The sequence below is a fragment of the Sturnus vulgaris genome, chromosome 5 (assembly GCF_052056855.1).
Source record: "Sturnus vulgaris isolate bStuVul1 chromosome 5, bStuVul1.hap1, whole genome shotgun sequence".
NCBI classification, from domain to species: domain Eukaryota; kingdom Metazoa; phylum Chordata; class Aves; order Passeriformes; family Sturnidae; genus Sturnus; species Sturnus vulgaris.
The window spans coordinates 40,328,943-40,344,532 of record NC_142247.1 but is presented as its reverse complement, the minus strand read 5'-3'; the positions used below and the strand labels follow the sequence as shown (position 1 = coordinate 40,344,532).

The 15,590-nt window shown below is 37.2% G+C and overlaps 1 protein-coding gene across 1 annotated transcript; it reads left to right on the top strand.

Moving 5' to 3' along the window:
• The first annotated feature begins 345 nt into the window (after positions 1–345).
• Positions 346–3,293, top strand: LOC106850115 (arg8-vasotocin receptor-like). Its single transcript, XM_014871197.2, has 2 exons — positions 346–1,434; positions 2,503–3,293. The coding sequence occupies exons 1-2, from the start codon at positions 519–521 to the stop codon at positions 2,700–2,702; spliced, it is 1,116 nt and encodes a 371-aa protein (XP_014726683.1). The 5' UTR covers positions 346–518; the 3' UTR covers positions 2,703–3,293.
• The last annotated feature ends 12,297 nt before the right edge of the window (positions 3,294–15,590 follow it).

Below are 15,590 nucleotides of genomic sequence, written 5' to 3'. Positions count from 1 at the left end.
CAGGAGGCTGGAGGTTGCCATTACGATGTGCCTGAGCTCAGGGACCCAATTTTATCTCTGTATAAACCTTCCTCTGGTTTGCGTAGAAAAAATTTTGCAAGAGCTCTCCCGAGTAAGGTCATTTAAGTATGAGTCTGACCACAGCTATTTACAAGTTCGGGTTTTGACTGAAGTGAGTAATTGAATCACGTTGAGCCTCTGAAGTTTGCCTTTTATTTATATATTTCCCCCAATTGTGTGACTCGGTCTGCCATTGGCTGCTGTCCCTGCAGCCTACCCGAGGGCTCTGCAGTTACATAAGGCTCTGTCTGCTGGGAGCCTATATAAAGCCTTTTTGCATGCCAGCAAGAGACAGAATTTTATCACGATCCAAGTCCCACTGCTTTACTTCGCATGAGCAGAAAGATTTGATTGAAGATATCCTGAAACTCGAACTCAGGCTGGTTTGTTTGCCAGCCAGTGCTTTACAGCTGTCAACCTGAGTCGCAAGTGACTACTGAGAGTAGATTCTGTGCATTATGAAGAATTTCTCATTTCCTATGCAGGATAACACACATCAGACGGAGAGTCCTCCTCCTTACAGATTCCTGAGTTTGACAAATCAGTCAGATCCTATTGGAAGACCAGAAAGAGATGAGCAATTAGCTCAAGTAGAGATTGCTGTACTGGGGGTCATATTTCTGACAGCGTCTGTGGGCAATTTCATTCTCATACTGATTCTGTGGCGAAGAAGAAAGAAGCTGTCTCGGATGTATGTGTTCATGCTTCACCTCAGCATTGCTGACTTAGTGGTAGCCTTTTTCCAAGTGCTGCCTCAACTCGTATGGGATATTACAGACGTTTTCATAGGGCCAGACTTCTTGTGCAGAATTATCAAGTATCTACAATTGCTGGGCATGTTTGCCTCTACTTATATGATAGTGGTCATGACAGTGGACAGATATCAAGCCGTTTGCTACCCTATGGTCTCTTTCCAAAAGAAGAGAGCTCTCTGGAACATCCCCATTTGCACCAGCTGGTCTATAGCACTGATTCTTAGCCTACCACAGGTATTTATCTTTTCTAAGACTGAAATATCTCCAGGTGTCTTTGAATGCTGGGGTGAATTTATTCAGCCTTGGGGCCCAAGGGCATATGTGACTTGGATTTTTGTAGTTATATTCTTCATTCCCTCAGCAATCCTTATCACATGCCAGGTCAAGATTTGCAAAATAATCAGAAGAAATATAAATGTGAAAAAACAAAATGAATGCGAAGCAACAAATCAGAATCAAGTCCTGCCATCCCGAGCAAGCAGTGTGAACTGTATTTCAAAGGCTATGATCAAGACAGTAAAAATGACAGTGGTGACAGTTGTTGCATATGTTCTCTGTTGGTCACCTTTCTTCATTGCACAGCTGTGGTCCGTGTGGTTCCCCAGCATCCTGACCGAAGGTAAGATGCTCTCCCTCCTCAGTCACAGCTGCAGAGCAGGCTAGCACACTGCTGTCGAGTGCTTTATGTTTCATTTTGCTTTTGTGTAAAGGCTACATGTGGTCATTTGAGGAGGATTAAAAAGAAATACCTGGATTGATTATCTCTTGTATTTAATTAGGTACAGGGAACTTCTTGTGTTATGTGATCAAAACATCATGTGTCTACTCTGTGTGTGTGTCTTGGGTGATTAACAATTTAAAGATTCATGACTAGCATGGTGAAAAGTATCATGTGCTTCAGCACAGCTTCTGACTTTTAGAGGTTTTAGGTATTATAGCAGCAGTATTTTGGGTTCTTGAGGTGAAAAGGAGCAATTGGCTACTCAAAGTAATGAAATTATTTCTTATTTACTGGGTAGAACAGTGATGTTATAAGACATCTGATTTTTTTAAAATATTGAAATAATATTGCTGAAATATCTGTAGTACACTATGAAACAACCAAAAGCTGTCTTTTGTCAAAAAAACAGCTGTTTATAAAGCAAAAAAACAAGCCTGAGAGAGTTATCAAACACCATGTTGTAAACAGAAATAGTCTTGTCAAATTTATGCTACTGCCTCTTTGTGAAAGGCAGACTCTATATGTGTCTTTAAATTCACCTATTCTAAATAAAGAGATAAAAAAGGGAAAAGATATAATAGTCCTACCTGATAAAAACAGTAATTTCTGAACTTTGTTTTAAGAATTCTTCCTGACAGTGTGAATTTGAGTCCTATTCTACATACACTTATGTCAAAATATATATCTGCATTTATTTATAATGTGTTTTACAGCTTAGTAATTGCTTTTAAAATTAATGCATCTACATCAAAAAAGAGCTGTGTGAAGCTATTTAACTCTGAATGCATACAATAAAGTGTGTTTTATACCTTCAGCAATTGTAAATTGCATTGAAATGGGAATTTCCTACAATTAGATTAACTTTAATATATGAATAGATACAGCAGAAAGCAGCAGACTGTGAAAATGTGACTTATTTGTAAGAGTGTTTTGTTTAGTCTCATTCCTTTAACTGTTTTGTTCTAGGTTCAGCATTCACCATTATAATGCTCCTTGGCAATCTAAATAGTTGCACCAACCCATGGATTTACATGTATTTCTGTGGCCAGATTCCATATTGCACAAAGAAGCAGCTGGAGAATACCTCGGCTCAAGAGGAATCCGTGTTCACGGGGAGTATTCATCTCATAGACAGAGACCCTGAGGAAAACAGTACTTCTGCATAAATGCTGAGAGCTTTTTGTTGTTTTGCTACATTCCCTCTGTTCACAAGACGTATTGATATTTTACCACCATCCCTGATTTTGTGGATAAGGAAGCTGAAAAAATGTTTTTTTGTAGTAAAAATATATTTCTCTGCAGTTCTGTAGCATATACAGGAAGTTTCTGTTCTGTGCAAGCCTGACTCAGTGCCTCAATCACTGCTGTCTTTCGAATGAATCCCTGTAAAGACTGACAAAGATACATAAAAGTATCTTAGATATTTTGTGTCCTAAAGTACTTCCCCATCTGTGATTCTGGGTTTCTAAGTAGTAAAATTGTACTAATACCTGGTCCAACAAATTGAAACATAATTGAAAAGGAACCGGATATAATAAAACCTGAATATGTTTCAGAATGAACCACGAATTATTCATCATTCTGGTATGATTGGGGGACAGTGACAAAACTTGAGAAGGCAGCACAGTCAGAAAAAGCTTTTGCCAACTCTTACAAGCATCTGGTTTAAATTAAGTCTTTATGTACATTTTTAATATGCCAAGCAGCTTAATGTAATTTTAAAAAATAAAATAATTTGGTGTGCTTTTGACATTGAACCTCTGCTTCAGTTTGAAATTCCATTGTGGATCACAAGTATCAGCAGCATAGCAGCAGTTCAGGTTTTTTGGCTTCACACCATGGGATTTGATTTTCTGTGCATCTCCTGATGTGCAAGCAGTTAACTGGACATACAGTTATGCACACCCCATACACACACATATACATACCCTAAATAAAAGTGGGCGCTAAGAGTGTACACTTTAATTTGGCATTCAGACCCATTTGTTCTAGCATGGGAATTATTATTCTATCCCTTTAGGTTCAAATTCAAGTATTTCCCTTTGCTGTAAATATAAATCTGCATATCTTTATCTCAAATGACATTTGGTTCCTAGTTTGTGGGTGTTATATGCAGGTAGCTATTTATTTCCTTTCAATGTCTTCAATCTGATCAGAGGAATATGGAAGGAATATCAGCAAGGCTCTTTCAGGTGAGAATAGATCTGAATTCCTGGGGACTCTTTGTGGCACTTACATCTGGTGACATGTAATCTGTCTACATTATACTGCGTTTCATCACATTTCAGTTTTCTGAGTGCTAGCAGTCTCAAATATCAGTAGAAAAGCTATAAATGGTGGGGTTTTAATAGTCTTTAAATTGTAGTCAAAGAAATATTGATTCAAACTAAATACTGATCACATTATGAGAAATTCTGCTGTAAAGTGAATAGTTAGGCTTCAGGTTAATTTATGCTGATATGCATATTCTATTATTTCTGTTCTCTGTATAGTTAGACCAGATAAGTGCAAGAACCAAATACTGCTGCTCTTTATAAAGGGAAAAGCTTGTGCCCCAGCCCAGCTGACAAGAAGAGCAGGTCTCTGACTGTTCGGAAAAGGAAGAAGGTGGTGAAGGTAGTACCAGAGGCAGGCAGGAATGGGAAGGGTTCGTAGAAATCTCTTACTTTAATTACAGCTGATAGTTTTCCTTGCTGTTTTTCTCCTCCTCCCTTTAATTAGTAGTTAATAATTTTACCCGACACAAAATTCCCTGTTAGAACAAACCTGTAACTCAAGTGAATGTCCTCATCTGGGGTAATATCCAAGATACAACCCATTCTATTGATAGGATATTGATACAGCCACTCACTGACTTTCTAAGACTTCCAGTCAATTAGTTCTCAATGAAGTTTTCCCTTATGACTTAATCCAATGGTTAATAGTGGGATTTTTAGTTTTTCTACTTCCTTTGATTGTAGTTAGTTACACAGCATAATATGCAGTCTTGAAAACATGTAAACAGAAATGCTTCAAGGAATCACCTGTGTCACTGCACTACTGTATTGGCAGCAAAACTCCTCAAAAAGCATTAATTTGCAAGGAAAACAGGCATTCAGATTGTGTGCAAAGAGTTTTCCAGATCCAGAACTCATGGAAGTCACAGTTCTGCTCAGACACCACAGTGAAGCTGTGTCATTTAACACCACCTGATCCAACCTCTGACAGAAGTTTAAAAGGTATAACTTGTACTACTTACATTTCTGCATTGCTGATGTACTTGTTACTGGCACTATAAATAATTTGGTAGAGCTGGATTTTCCAAATAACAGTATCTCGCTCTGTTCATTAAAAGTCTGAGAGGAAAGTTAACTGCCCATATCTCAGATATTTGGATCATGTATTGAATGAAATATCAGAACTTCTTAAGTTCAGTGATAATTGTTCACGGTCTGTAATGTTCAAAACACTTATATTTTTGTCTCTCAAGTACTTTCTTTCTGATTTTTTCATCTTCCTTCCCCTGACATTAGTCCTGCTCTTAAAAAGAAAATTAAAGTTTACTGTACTATGGTGCAAACTACAGACTATGCGTACTTCTAGTTTCAGTACTTGAACACAGCTATTCCTGCTTTCTCTCTTAGGAAAATGACCCGGGCTGCATTTTCCAGATGTATGTCCTTATCCCGCATGCCCTTCCCTGCCTACCCCACGGGGAGCAGTGACTAACAGTCTCAGTGGGGACTTTGGTTCAGGTCCACTTTTTTCCATCAAAACTCATTTTCAAATGATGGGAAATTCATTTGGGTAACTTTTTTCCTTTTTATTATGTTTTTAAAAAATCCTTATAAGCTGCCCCTTACAGGACTTCTCTTATATCTCAAAAAAACCCAATTAAAAACAATTAAAAAAAAATTCTCTTTGTAAATTTAGCCATCAGCGTTCTTGGAAGTTGTAGTTTGAACATCTTGTGCCCTTGTTTTACTCTATATTTTTAGTCTCCATCTGAACGATATGTTTTTTAATTCACTTAGATCACTAGATTTTCAGCAGGTATTGCAGTATTTCATTAAGGGAGAGGCTTGACTTTGGCACAACACTGTAGTCTGGCCAAGGTGTTTAATCCATATGAGACAATCAATAACTCAAGCGTATGAGTCTCCAGGGGCACTGTGGAGGCCCATAAAAATGAAAAAAATCCAATTACCAGATGAAAGCCTTTCTCATCAAAGCCTAGATTTTGTTTTCTCAGACAAATAAATTCTGAATAGAAGAATACCTAGTGTTCCCAGTCTTGAAATGAATGACTGTGTTGTTGATGCTGGCACTGTGATATGCCTTCTGGTTATCTGGGTGGGGACTTTTTTTTTTTTTTACTTTCCATAGTTTTGTTACTACTTGGGAAAGGCACAGCTCACTAAAAGGAATTAGATTCTTGCTTAAAAAATAGTGGTTTATATTTTGTGGTGCAGATAAGAAGAATCAAAGACAATGTAATCTATCAATTCTGTGTAAATTTATTACAGAAAAGAGAAACTACAAAAAAAACAACCTAGTAGAATGAAAAGAAAACCCCAACATGTTTTGCTTTCTTAACACTATATTTTGATATTTCTTTTATTCTATGGAACTGCTTCTCTATTTTCATAGCCAGTCCCAGTTCACATTCCTGTAAATGGTGAATACTGAGGATAGAAGTGTTATGTGATAATATTTTTGATCTTGCAATGAAATAATGCTGAGAAATTTTAAAGATGGTGCCAAACTAATGTCCTGACAATTCCACTTTGATCATTCAGTTCTGACAAGAGGAACTGGGTATCGAGTCAAATAAACTGCTCTTGTGTCTGCGTTGTTGGGGGAAGGCTGGCAGAGTAATTTGGAGACACAAGTTGGAACTGGCAGGATTTATTCTGTGAAGCAAACATGGCTATATTTTCTAGTTGTCAAGCACATGGCCAGGACAATTGTATCCTCAAGAAGTTGTGAATGTTTGATACTTTTGGCCTAAGGGTATCATGAACTGACAAAGGCAGAGCAGGATGACCCAGCTAATCCATTCTTTTAGGCCAATTGAGTTTGGTTTGGATTCCTTAGAGTAGAAAAAAAGAAAGGAAAGTTGTTTTCTGACTTCACAAGGTAGAGATTTGGGCCTGAATGCCCTGGCTATCTACAGGAAACATCCATGATTATGAAACAGATTGTTCATATAGCAGCAAAACAGGATTGCAAATAGTTCAAATGGGAATTGTGTTACTTGTAGTAATACTGCCACAAATAATTTATTCTCTACTGAGGATCTATTTATGATGATCCATAGCTGGTCCATATAGATTTGAATTGAATGGAAGTCATGCTGTTAGAAAATCAGAAATAAAAGTGGATGTAATCTATCTTGCCAGATCAAAACTCTGACTGCCATTCCAAATTGTATCTCTTCAGCCCTATGTGTGTCAGCAGCAGGTTCCTCTCTGCTTTCCTGGTCCCAGGTAGAATTTTATGATCTGCAATATATTTCCAAAACTCTTGCTAAGGTAGCCAAGGTTGTCCTCACTTTGCCTCTCTGAAACAAAAGGATAGAAGCTGTGTCTTTTCCCTGGGCTTATATGATGCTCCTGCTATTGCCACTGGAAGACTTTCTGAGGGTCATCTCATTAAGAGGGCAGATTCTGGTCAGTTTTACAACCCCTCCATAAAATTTTTATTAATTTGCACTTCACTCTTGAGGAGCAAAAGAGAGAACAGACTTTGAGTGAAACTAAGTAGCCATACCCATTCCCTTGTGCTTCCTTTTTTGCCAATGCAGCAGACCAAACCATACCCTTTCTGCCAGTAGGTTGTAGAAACTAATTTAACTAAGGTATATCATCCATCTCCATCACGAACTTTGGGGACAATGAAACTCCATGCAAAGGCTTCTCACCTTTCCATCCAAATGTTGTCCTAAAGTACAAACCTATTCAAGTACTACTGTATTCATCAGGAGCTTTTTTATATCATGACTCACACTTTGAACGATCTTCAGAATTTTGGATTTGTGTTTCTTGCATGCATTTTAGTATACCAAAAATTGTTAAAATTGTGTTTTTACCCAGATTTGAGTTACAAATCTTCTGAATTCTGCATTAACAACACAGGAATCAGTAGAACTTCGTGGAGGAAACATTACATTGCCATCTGGGGAAGAAGTTTAAAATATGCCAAACAAAAACATTTGAACTTGAAAATCTCTGGAAATTATGGCTGGGGGGGTGGATATAACTAGAAAGACATCTCCTTACATGCCAGTCACCACTTTTCAAGACAATTGATGTAACAACAAATACTAAGACCCAAGAAAAATATATTATTGTCATCATTGTTATAATTTCCATCATCATGATCATCATTGTCACTATTATTTAAATGCAATCATCATATAGCTTACAGTAAGTTTTAAAAGAAAACTTTTAAAAGGTATGAAGCTGAAATATGAGAACCTTGATTTCAATCACAAACGCACCTTTTATATATGATGCTGCTATTTCATTTAGCTAAAAAGATAAAGTTTTTTTTTGTTCCAATATTATTGCTGTGCATTGAATTCCATGAAACTACCTTAATTTTGGTACAAAATGTTAAAAATTTGTTTCATTTTTACACATTTACTTGGATATTAAACCAAAACTTTTGCTTTAAGATGCTGTTATTATTTACGAGTTCCGTTACTGTCTGTATCACCACCTTTGAAGAGATAGTAGGAGTAAATTATCTCCTAGCTATCACAGTGCATTGGAAATATTTGCCCATGTCTCTAAATGTGTTAATAGATGTATGGCCTCAAATTATTTAATGCTGAGTAGCTCCAGCTTTTGACTTACTGATGGGGAAAAATTGTACTTTGTCATGGAGAATACAAGCCTTCTGGCAAGCAGAGTCATGATATGAATACACTGCTTATTGATACATTTAATACAAATTACAGTCTGCTGGAAATGTGATTCATATTCCTGATCCCTTCTTGACAAGACTCGTGTTCCGAGATGATATGTGTTTATCTGTAACTAACTGTTTCCAAAAAATACATGAGAAAAACCTCAGAAAATACATTCTTATTTTTTAGCTCAGCAATTGTGAGCACTGAATCTTGGAGTTCAATGCATTTGCTGTGAAAGATGCGGTTAAAAACGTTAATGTAGCATTTGGGCTTGTTTTGTTTGCCTTCCCAAAAGAATTAATACTGGATTGTTGACCCTTACATGTAGATGGTATCAAAGGAATGATACCATGGCAAATCGAGCACTTAGAGCTATGCACTCATAGATTCATAGAATCTAAGGTTGGAAAAGACCACCAAGATAATCAAGTTCCAACATTAATTCAGCACCACCATGTTCACCAGTAAACCATATTCTCAAGTGCCATATCCATATGCCTTTTAAACCCTTCCAGAGGTGGTGATTCCATCACTTCTATTTGCAGTCTCTTCCAATGCCTGATGACTCTTCTAGCAAAGAAGCTTTTTCCTAATATCTGATTTAGGCCTCCCCTGATACAACTTTTGGCCATTTAGTCTGGTCCTGTCACTGGTTACCTTGGAAAAGAGAGTGATCTCTACCTCACTCCTGCTTGAATGGTAGCATGTGTGCAATAATTCACTAGGTCAATGCCACAGATCTGCAGCAGGATTGCTCTGCAGCTGCTCATGTGGATCATGGATGAAGCATGCCCAGCACGAGCACAGCTTTTTGGAAATTTCTCTCCCAAATGCTCCCCACGGAGGAGTAAGATGGCACTAAGGGTGCACATGTGCTAACGTTGCATACTGTAAGGGTGAAGCCCTCTGTGTTTATATTGTGAACAGTGGTGAGAACAGATGATCAGAACTGGACCATTTGTATTATTAACAAGGCTGTCTGCCCGTGGAAATATGAACACAAACAGGCAAAGTGATCAGGGAGCATCTCAGGTGATGCCCATACTGAAGGCACTAGCACAGGCATATCCATAGCTTTGTTTTGAGCCATGAAAAAATGCACTGAGTATCCAGCTGGGTATGAGCACACCAAAATGAGCAATCAGTGTGTGGAAGTTGACATCATTGTGGACAAGACCTGCTGGGGTGCCACTGTCTATTTCAGGAGTCCAGAGAGCAGAGGTACTCTGTGGACCAACACCCTCCCCACCTTTGCCTCTTTATTACATGTGAACAAAAGGAAGACACAGCATATCGTTGCATCTCTGCAACTTATAAATATATAAATGTGTAAATATCTTCATATTTTGACTCCTTTTACTGCAATGTCATCTTAGACTGATACTTCTGGCATGGCTTCCAAATGATTCTGCAAGAGAAAGGCATTACGCTGTGATAGAGGTTGCATTCTGCTAAGAATGAGAGTGTTAATCTCATTTTACTTGCAATGTAAGCAAGGATTTTATGCCACGAGCTTTATGCCAAGAGCTGAATTTTGTATTAATTACCTGAGGGACACTATAAAGATTAGATTTTCAGTCACTGAAATTAAGAAACCAGACTGACTGAATAGCTGACTTATTTATTAATTCAGTACATTCAGGTTTTCCTTTAATAAAGATTCTTTTCTGTAAATTAAAGCAGATGAGAGGAATATAATAAATGTAAAATTAGTCTAATCCTATTTAATTTTAAGCTGTGCCAAGGCTGCAAGATAGAATTAAATCATTGATAGGAGACAAAGAATTAACTTGAGACTTTGATATTTAAAATAAATACAGTATTTTATGTGCACTATCTGTAAAATAACTGGAGGTATAAAAGGACTATCCATAGAAAGTGATAGAATACTATTTTATAAATCAATTTCTAAGGTAACTCCATAATTTTACAAGAAAAATATCCATGCCAGATACAGATATGTTTAGATGTTAGAATTTAATCCTGTGATTTGATACAAACGGCATCTTTTAATATTCTGAATTTTTTTCTATATTGTGCTCCAAAGATGAAATATTTTCACTGCCTTTGGGTTAAGAAATCAATTAAAAGTTTATGAATTCTTTTTTGTCCTGGAGGGAAATGTGGAGTTGGTTCAGACGGAAGTCTCAGAACTGAATTGCATTCAAATTATTCATGAACATTTTGCATCTGTAAGGGAAAGGAATTGTGCAAGCAGTACTGTTTTTCTAGAAGTCTCAACATTTCTCTAACAATAAACGTTATGAAAATATATTAGTATGCTAAGTAGCTAGAAAATATCATAATGTTGTAGTGTATAAGCATCCCTTACCTTCATGGTTAATGTTTTGGCACTGTATAATTTCACATTTTTATCAATTATGATTCACCTTGTAATAATAAAAATAGAAAAATGAAATAGAAATAATTCTGAAAATTTTTCTCTGAAAATTGTTTTGAGCTCTGCTTCTTTAAATTCAACTCTTCATGGATTGCTCCACAACTCTCAAAATTAACATGTTCATTTTATTAATTCAAGTTATTTTTAAGTGTCTCATTTCTTTGGTGTCAAAGGTAATGTAAGTGTTCAGAAGAGTTTTCATTAGTGGCAAAAATATTTAGATTTCACTGATTGGTGAGTTGGCCCTGTCTGCGCACCAGGTGCCCACCATCACTCTATCTCCTTTCCTCAGCTGGACAAGGGAGGGAAAATAGAGTGAAAGGCTCATGGGTAGGGATAAAGACAAGGAGAGATCATTTACTGTCACAGGGAAAACAGACTCGGCTTGGGGAATTAATTTAATGTATTGCCAGTCAAAATCAGAGAAGGGAAATGAGAAAAAATCCAAATCCTAAACCCCACCTTTTTCCCTCCATCCTTCCTTTCTCTCCAGGCTCAACTTCACACCCAGATTCTCTCTCTCTTCCCTGCAAGTAGGACAGTGGGGAGAGAAATGGGGGCTGTGGTCAGGTCATCACACATTGTCTCTTCTGCCCTTTCCTCCTCATGGGGGAAAGTGTTCCTCTTCACAAATGTTGCCCTGCTCCAGCATGAGGTCCGTGCCACAGGAGACAGTCCTTCATGAATTTCTGCAGTGAGTCCTTCCCTTGGGCTGCAGTTTCCACAAACTGCTCCAGTGAGGATCCCTTCCAAAGAGTCAGTCCTTCAGGAACAGACCAGTGCAGTGTGGGTCCTCTGCAGGGTCACAAGTCCTGACAGCAAACCTGCCCACCCCCAGATACGCTGCACACTCAGACTGTGAAAGATCACCCACAGATGAATGTGCTTAATGTATTTTATGTAATGAACATGATAAATCAGAAAAATGGCTTGATAAAAAAAAATTCAAATGCAATGTTTGAAACCAAGTGCATATGCACATTTAGATATAGAAACAAACAAATCCTCCATTTAGCAAAATGGCAAGGAGAATTTGCCATTCAGGGGAAGGTACTTTAAAAGCTTTTTTATGTCTTAGGCTATTGAGGACTAAACCACTTACTACAAGAATAAAAATACAGTAGTGTGCAAACATGATGATTGCTCAATCATACAACATCCCTATAAACAAATGTTAGTCTCATTTGTCTGTATTAAAGCATGGTTTGGCAAAAGGGTACATCATGTGGAAATCTCTGGTTTCCTTTGTGGTCTCTGGGGGAAATGGGACTATTTGTCCCTGAGTAGGCTTTAAAACAATATTGTCAAATACTTTAATGTGTCACATGCAGAACGGTGTTTAGGAGCCAGTTCCGTGCTATGCAACATTAGCTCAACAACATCCATGTGTGCTGCCAGTTGTTGGGTTGCTGTGTCATTGAGTGGCACATTTGCAGCCTGCCTCAGTACCAAGCAAATACATTTAAGGAAGCACAGATTGTAGACAGCAGGCAGTTACTAACCAAGCTTTTTGCAGCACATATGCTGCAGAACAGCAAATTCTGAGATGAAAATACAGGTTTGAGGGTCAGTGAACAATGCCAATTTATATGACACAATTGCAAAAGCATTTGTGCCAATTTTTTCCTACGCCCATGAGAACATCTACAAATTACATAATAACTATTAAAGCTTGCAGCTTGCTCCTTGGCAGAAGAACAATTCAAATTTTAGGCTGTTTATATTACTTTTTTTAAAATGTCTGTGGTTTGAAGCTGATTGCTGCTTGAACAACTGGTACCTCTTTTTTTGTAAGTCTTGGGATTTTTTTCTGAACTTGCATTGTGCTCTGTTCAAAATTAAAGTTTCAATGACTAAATCATAATGTCAGAGCCAATGGGTATCTAGTGAGTGACAACAGCCTGCCACCTTTTGGGTCCCTAATCTTGGGTCTGCATGAAAACATTAGGATTCAATGTAATGCAAAGGTCTGAAAGAGCTCTTATGAATTGTCCTCAGGGGCTGCTTGGGTCCCTGACTCTACATAATATCTGGAGGAAGAGGTGACATACATTTTATTCTTCTGCAAGGGCTATAAGGGATATAAGTAGCAATATAAGTAGATTTCTGGTCCACACTAATGGGTTTTTCAGACAGGGAGAGACTATTATACAAACCAGTTATTCTATTCATTGTCCTTTTATCATATGCACTATGAAAAAAGATGTTTAAAACTGTCTTTTAAATATGATTATACTGAGTGCTCTACAAACAAATAAACCATTCCTTCCACATGATATTCACCACATTTTAAAGACTAAATACCACATTAGTAGGTGGCCAAAGATAAAAATTATGGACCCTTTTCAGTCAGACAGTAATCTGAAAGTATGAATATTTTCCTAACATTGTTTGGTTTTCACTTTATGGATCAGCTGTTAAGCACAGAGGCTTTGGCGATTTCAGCCTAGATACAAAACCATGACTCACAAATAACAACATTACCGAAAATTAATGCTAGCAAATAAATGAGAGTGCATCTTTTCTGCCTTCATCATCTACCCATGGCTCTGTATCTTCAAGTGACAATGCAGTGCAATATGTATTTTGGATACCCATAGTAGTGTAGTTTAAGAAAGAGGCCAAGATATGTGACTTTTAAGAAAAGGCAGCGTTTGAAGTGTAAGTCTTTAAAAGAACAGCTTGTTTATTGAAGAACAAAGATTAATTTACAGATATCATTTTAAATACAAATCAGTTATAATATACTCTCAGAGGTCCTTCTTTTGTCTTCCTGAATATGAAACAGTCAGACTGAAATGGATAAGAAAAAACAAAATGAGACAGGGCGAAAGGATTAAGATCCTTTAAAGTATTCTTTAAATAAAAATGTGAATAAAATAATCATGGAGAATAAACAGAAATGGGCCCAAGGATATCAGTGAATGCACTTGAAGTTCAACCTAGCTTCATGGTTTCAAGGACAATCTTTCATGTAAATCTCATTATTTATTTATGTCTATTGTAAAAGGTTGGTGGCTTATTCTGAGAAATATCATATGTCAAAAACACTAGTTCTTCTATAAAGTGTTCTTAAATGGGAACTACTAAGTTTTAGGCGTGTGAAGGTAATAAGATTGTCTCAGATCTAATTTAATATCCTAACAAGCCAGCCTCTATCAAAGGAACTGGGTGTTAAGTAAAAGTGCCAATATATCATGTCTATTTTCACTAAGCATGCCATACTTTTCTTATGGAATGACAATTAAATGAGCAGAGGCTTCTCAAATCAGTAATCATCGAATTACACATTGAGGGCTTCTCTCTGTTCTTTGAAGAAAGTGAACTGTGCAAAGTAGTGTTACCCCTCAATCTGTGAATGTGCTAGATTTTTTTGGTAGCAGTGCAGTAGATGGCTAGTGATATTTATCCCAGTTCCATCACCAAGGAGAGATAAAGATGGAAAGAATTAGTGGTGGAAATCAGAAGTCAGGTGAGGCACTAGCCAGTTTGGAGGCAGTGACCCTGAGGCTTGGCTGCAGATGGAGTCAGAACAACTGGTCCAAACAAGACCAGCAGCTGGACTGAATATTTGCTAAGGGTTTGTGGCCAAGCACACGATTACTTTAGGAAAATGGGCAGGTTTGAGTAGGAGTCAGAGCAGCTGCCTTCCATCCTCTATACTGGATTATTCCTTGGATTTGAGATATAGATTACTTTTAACTTTCCTTTATTGTTGTCAGGGAAATGTGTGTGAAGTATTGACTTTTTCAAATATTTTTAGGTATCATAATAAAGTAATTTAGAGGAGTCTCTGAAAATCCCTCATTTTACACTCTGTGAGAAGTTTAGTATGGATTTTGTTTACTGGCTTTGTCTGAGAAAATTAAATCAGCTGCAAAGTTTGGTTCAAGTTGAGTGAAAAGCTTCAGCTAAACAAGTATAAGAAAAAAAATGGTACTATGTCAAAATGGTTGGTTTTCATTGAAAAACTATCAGTCTATGAAAAAATAAATAAGGATTCACCTGAAAAATTAAACAACATGATTAGTCAATTTCATTTTTCAATCAATTGTAGGTGTCTTTCTATTTTGAATTGATCTCAATATTATTTTCAATGTCCTATTTTAAAAAATATGCTTTAGTTACTTGACTCTGTCTCTGAGAAAACAGTTGGTCTAATGTGTTACCAAATACAAAAGAACTGAGTATGCACAGATTTCAAAATGATCTGAGATCACTGTCTGGATAGTCATGCCCCAAACCTCATACCAGCTCCTGAAAAGACTAGAGATGAGTGGGCACTCTGCAAATACAGTTAAGAACTATAGGTCTGTGTCAGTTTTTGTGCCTCCTTTATACTGTTACTGCCACTCGAGCTTCCAAAAGATATTCCTGCTAGATATACTGTCCTTCTGGATAGCTATTAGTACCTGCATTGTGTGAAAAAGAATTATGAACTAAAACCCCTTGGACTTCAAATGCAAATGAGCAAGAAGTTAATAACCAGGCAATCACTGAATCATAAATCTCTTATGGAAGAATAATATTAAAAAGCCTCTGGGCATAAATAATGCCTTCATGTTTTGAAATTTGTCATATTAAGTGGCATGCTAGCTGCATGAACTGAGGATTCTGGTAATTTTTAGCACACAGGTACTTCATATTATAATAAAGAAAATGGCCTGATATGCCTCCCAAAGGAAATGTATCCACTGGGAGACACCATTGATGAAAAGGCACATCACTGAGAGGTAAGTTTTACATTGCAATATGCAA

Coding starts and splice junctions, on each gene's coding strand:
- LOC106850115 (XM_014871197.2), top strand. CDS start 519: ATGAAGAATTTCTCATTTCCTATGCAGGATAACACACATCAGACGGAG. Junction 1,435..2,502: donor CCCCAGCATCCTGACCGAAG/GTAAGATGCTCT, acceptor GTTTTGTTCTAG/GTTCAGCATTCACCATTATA.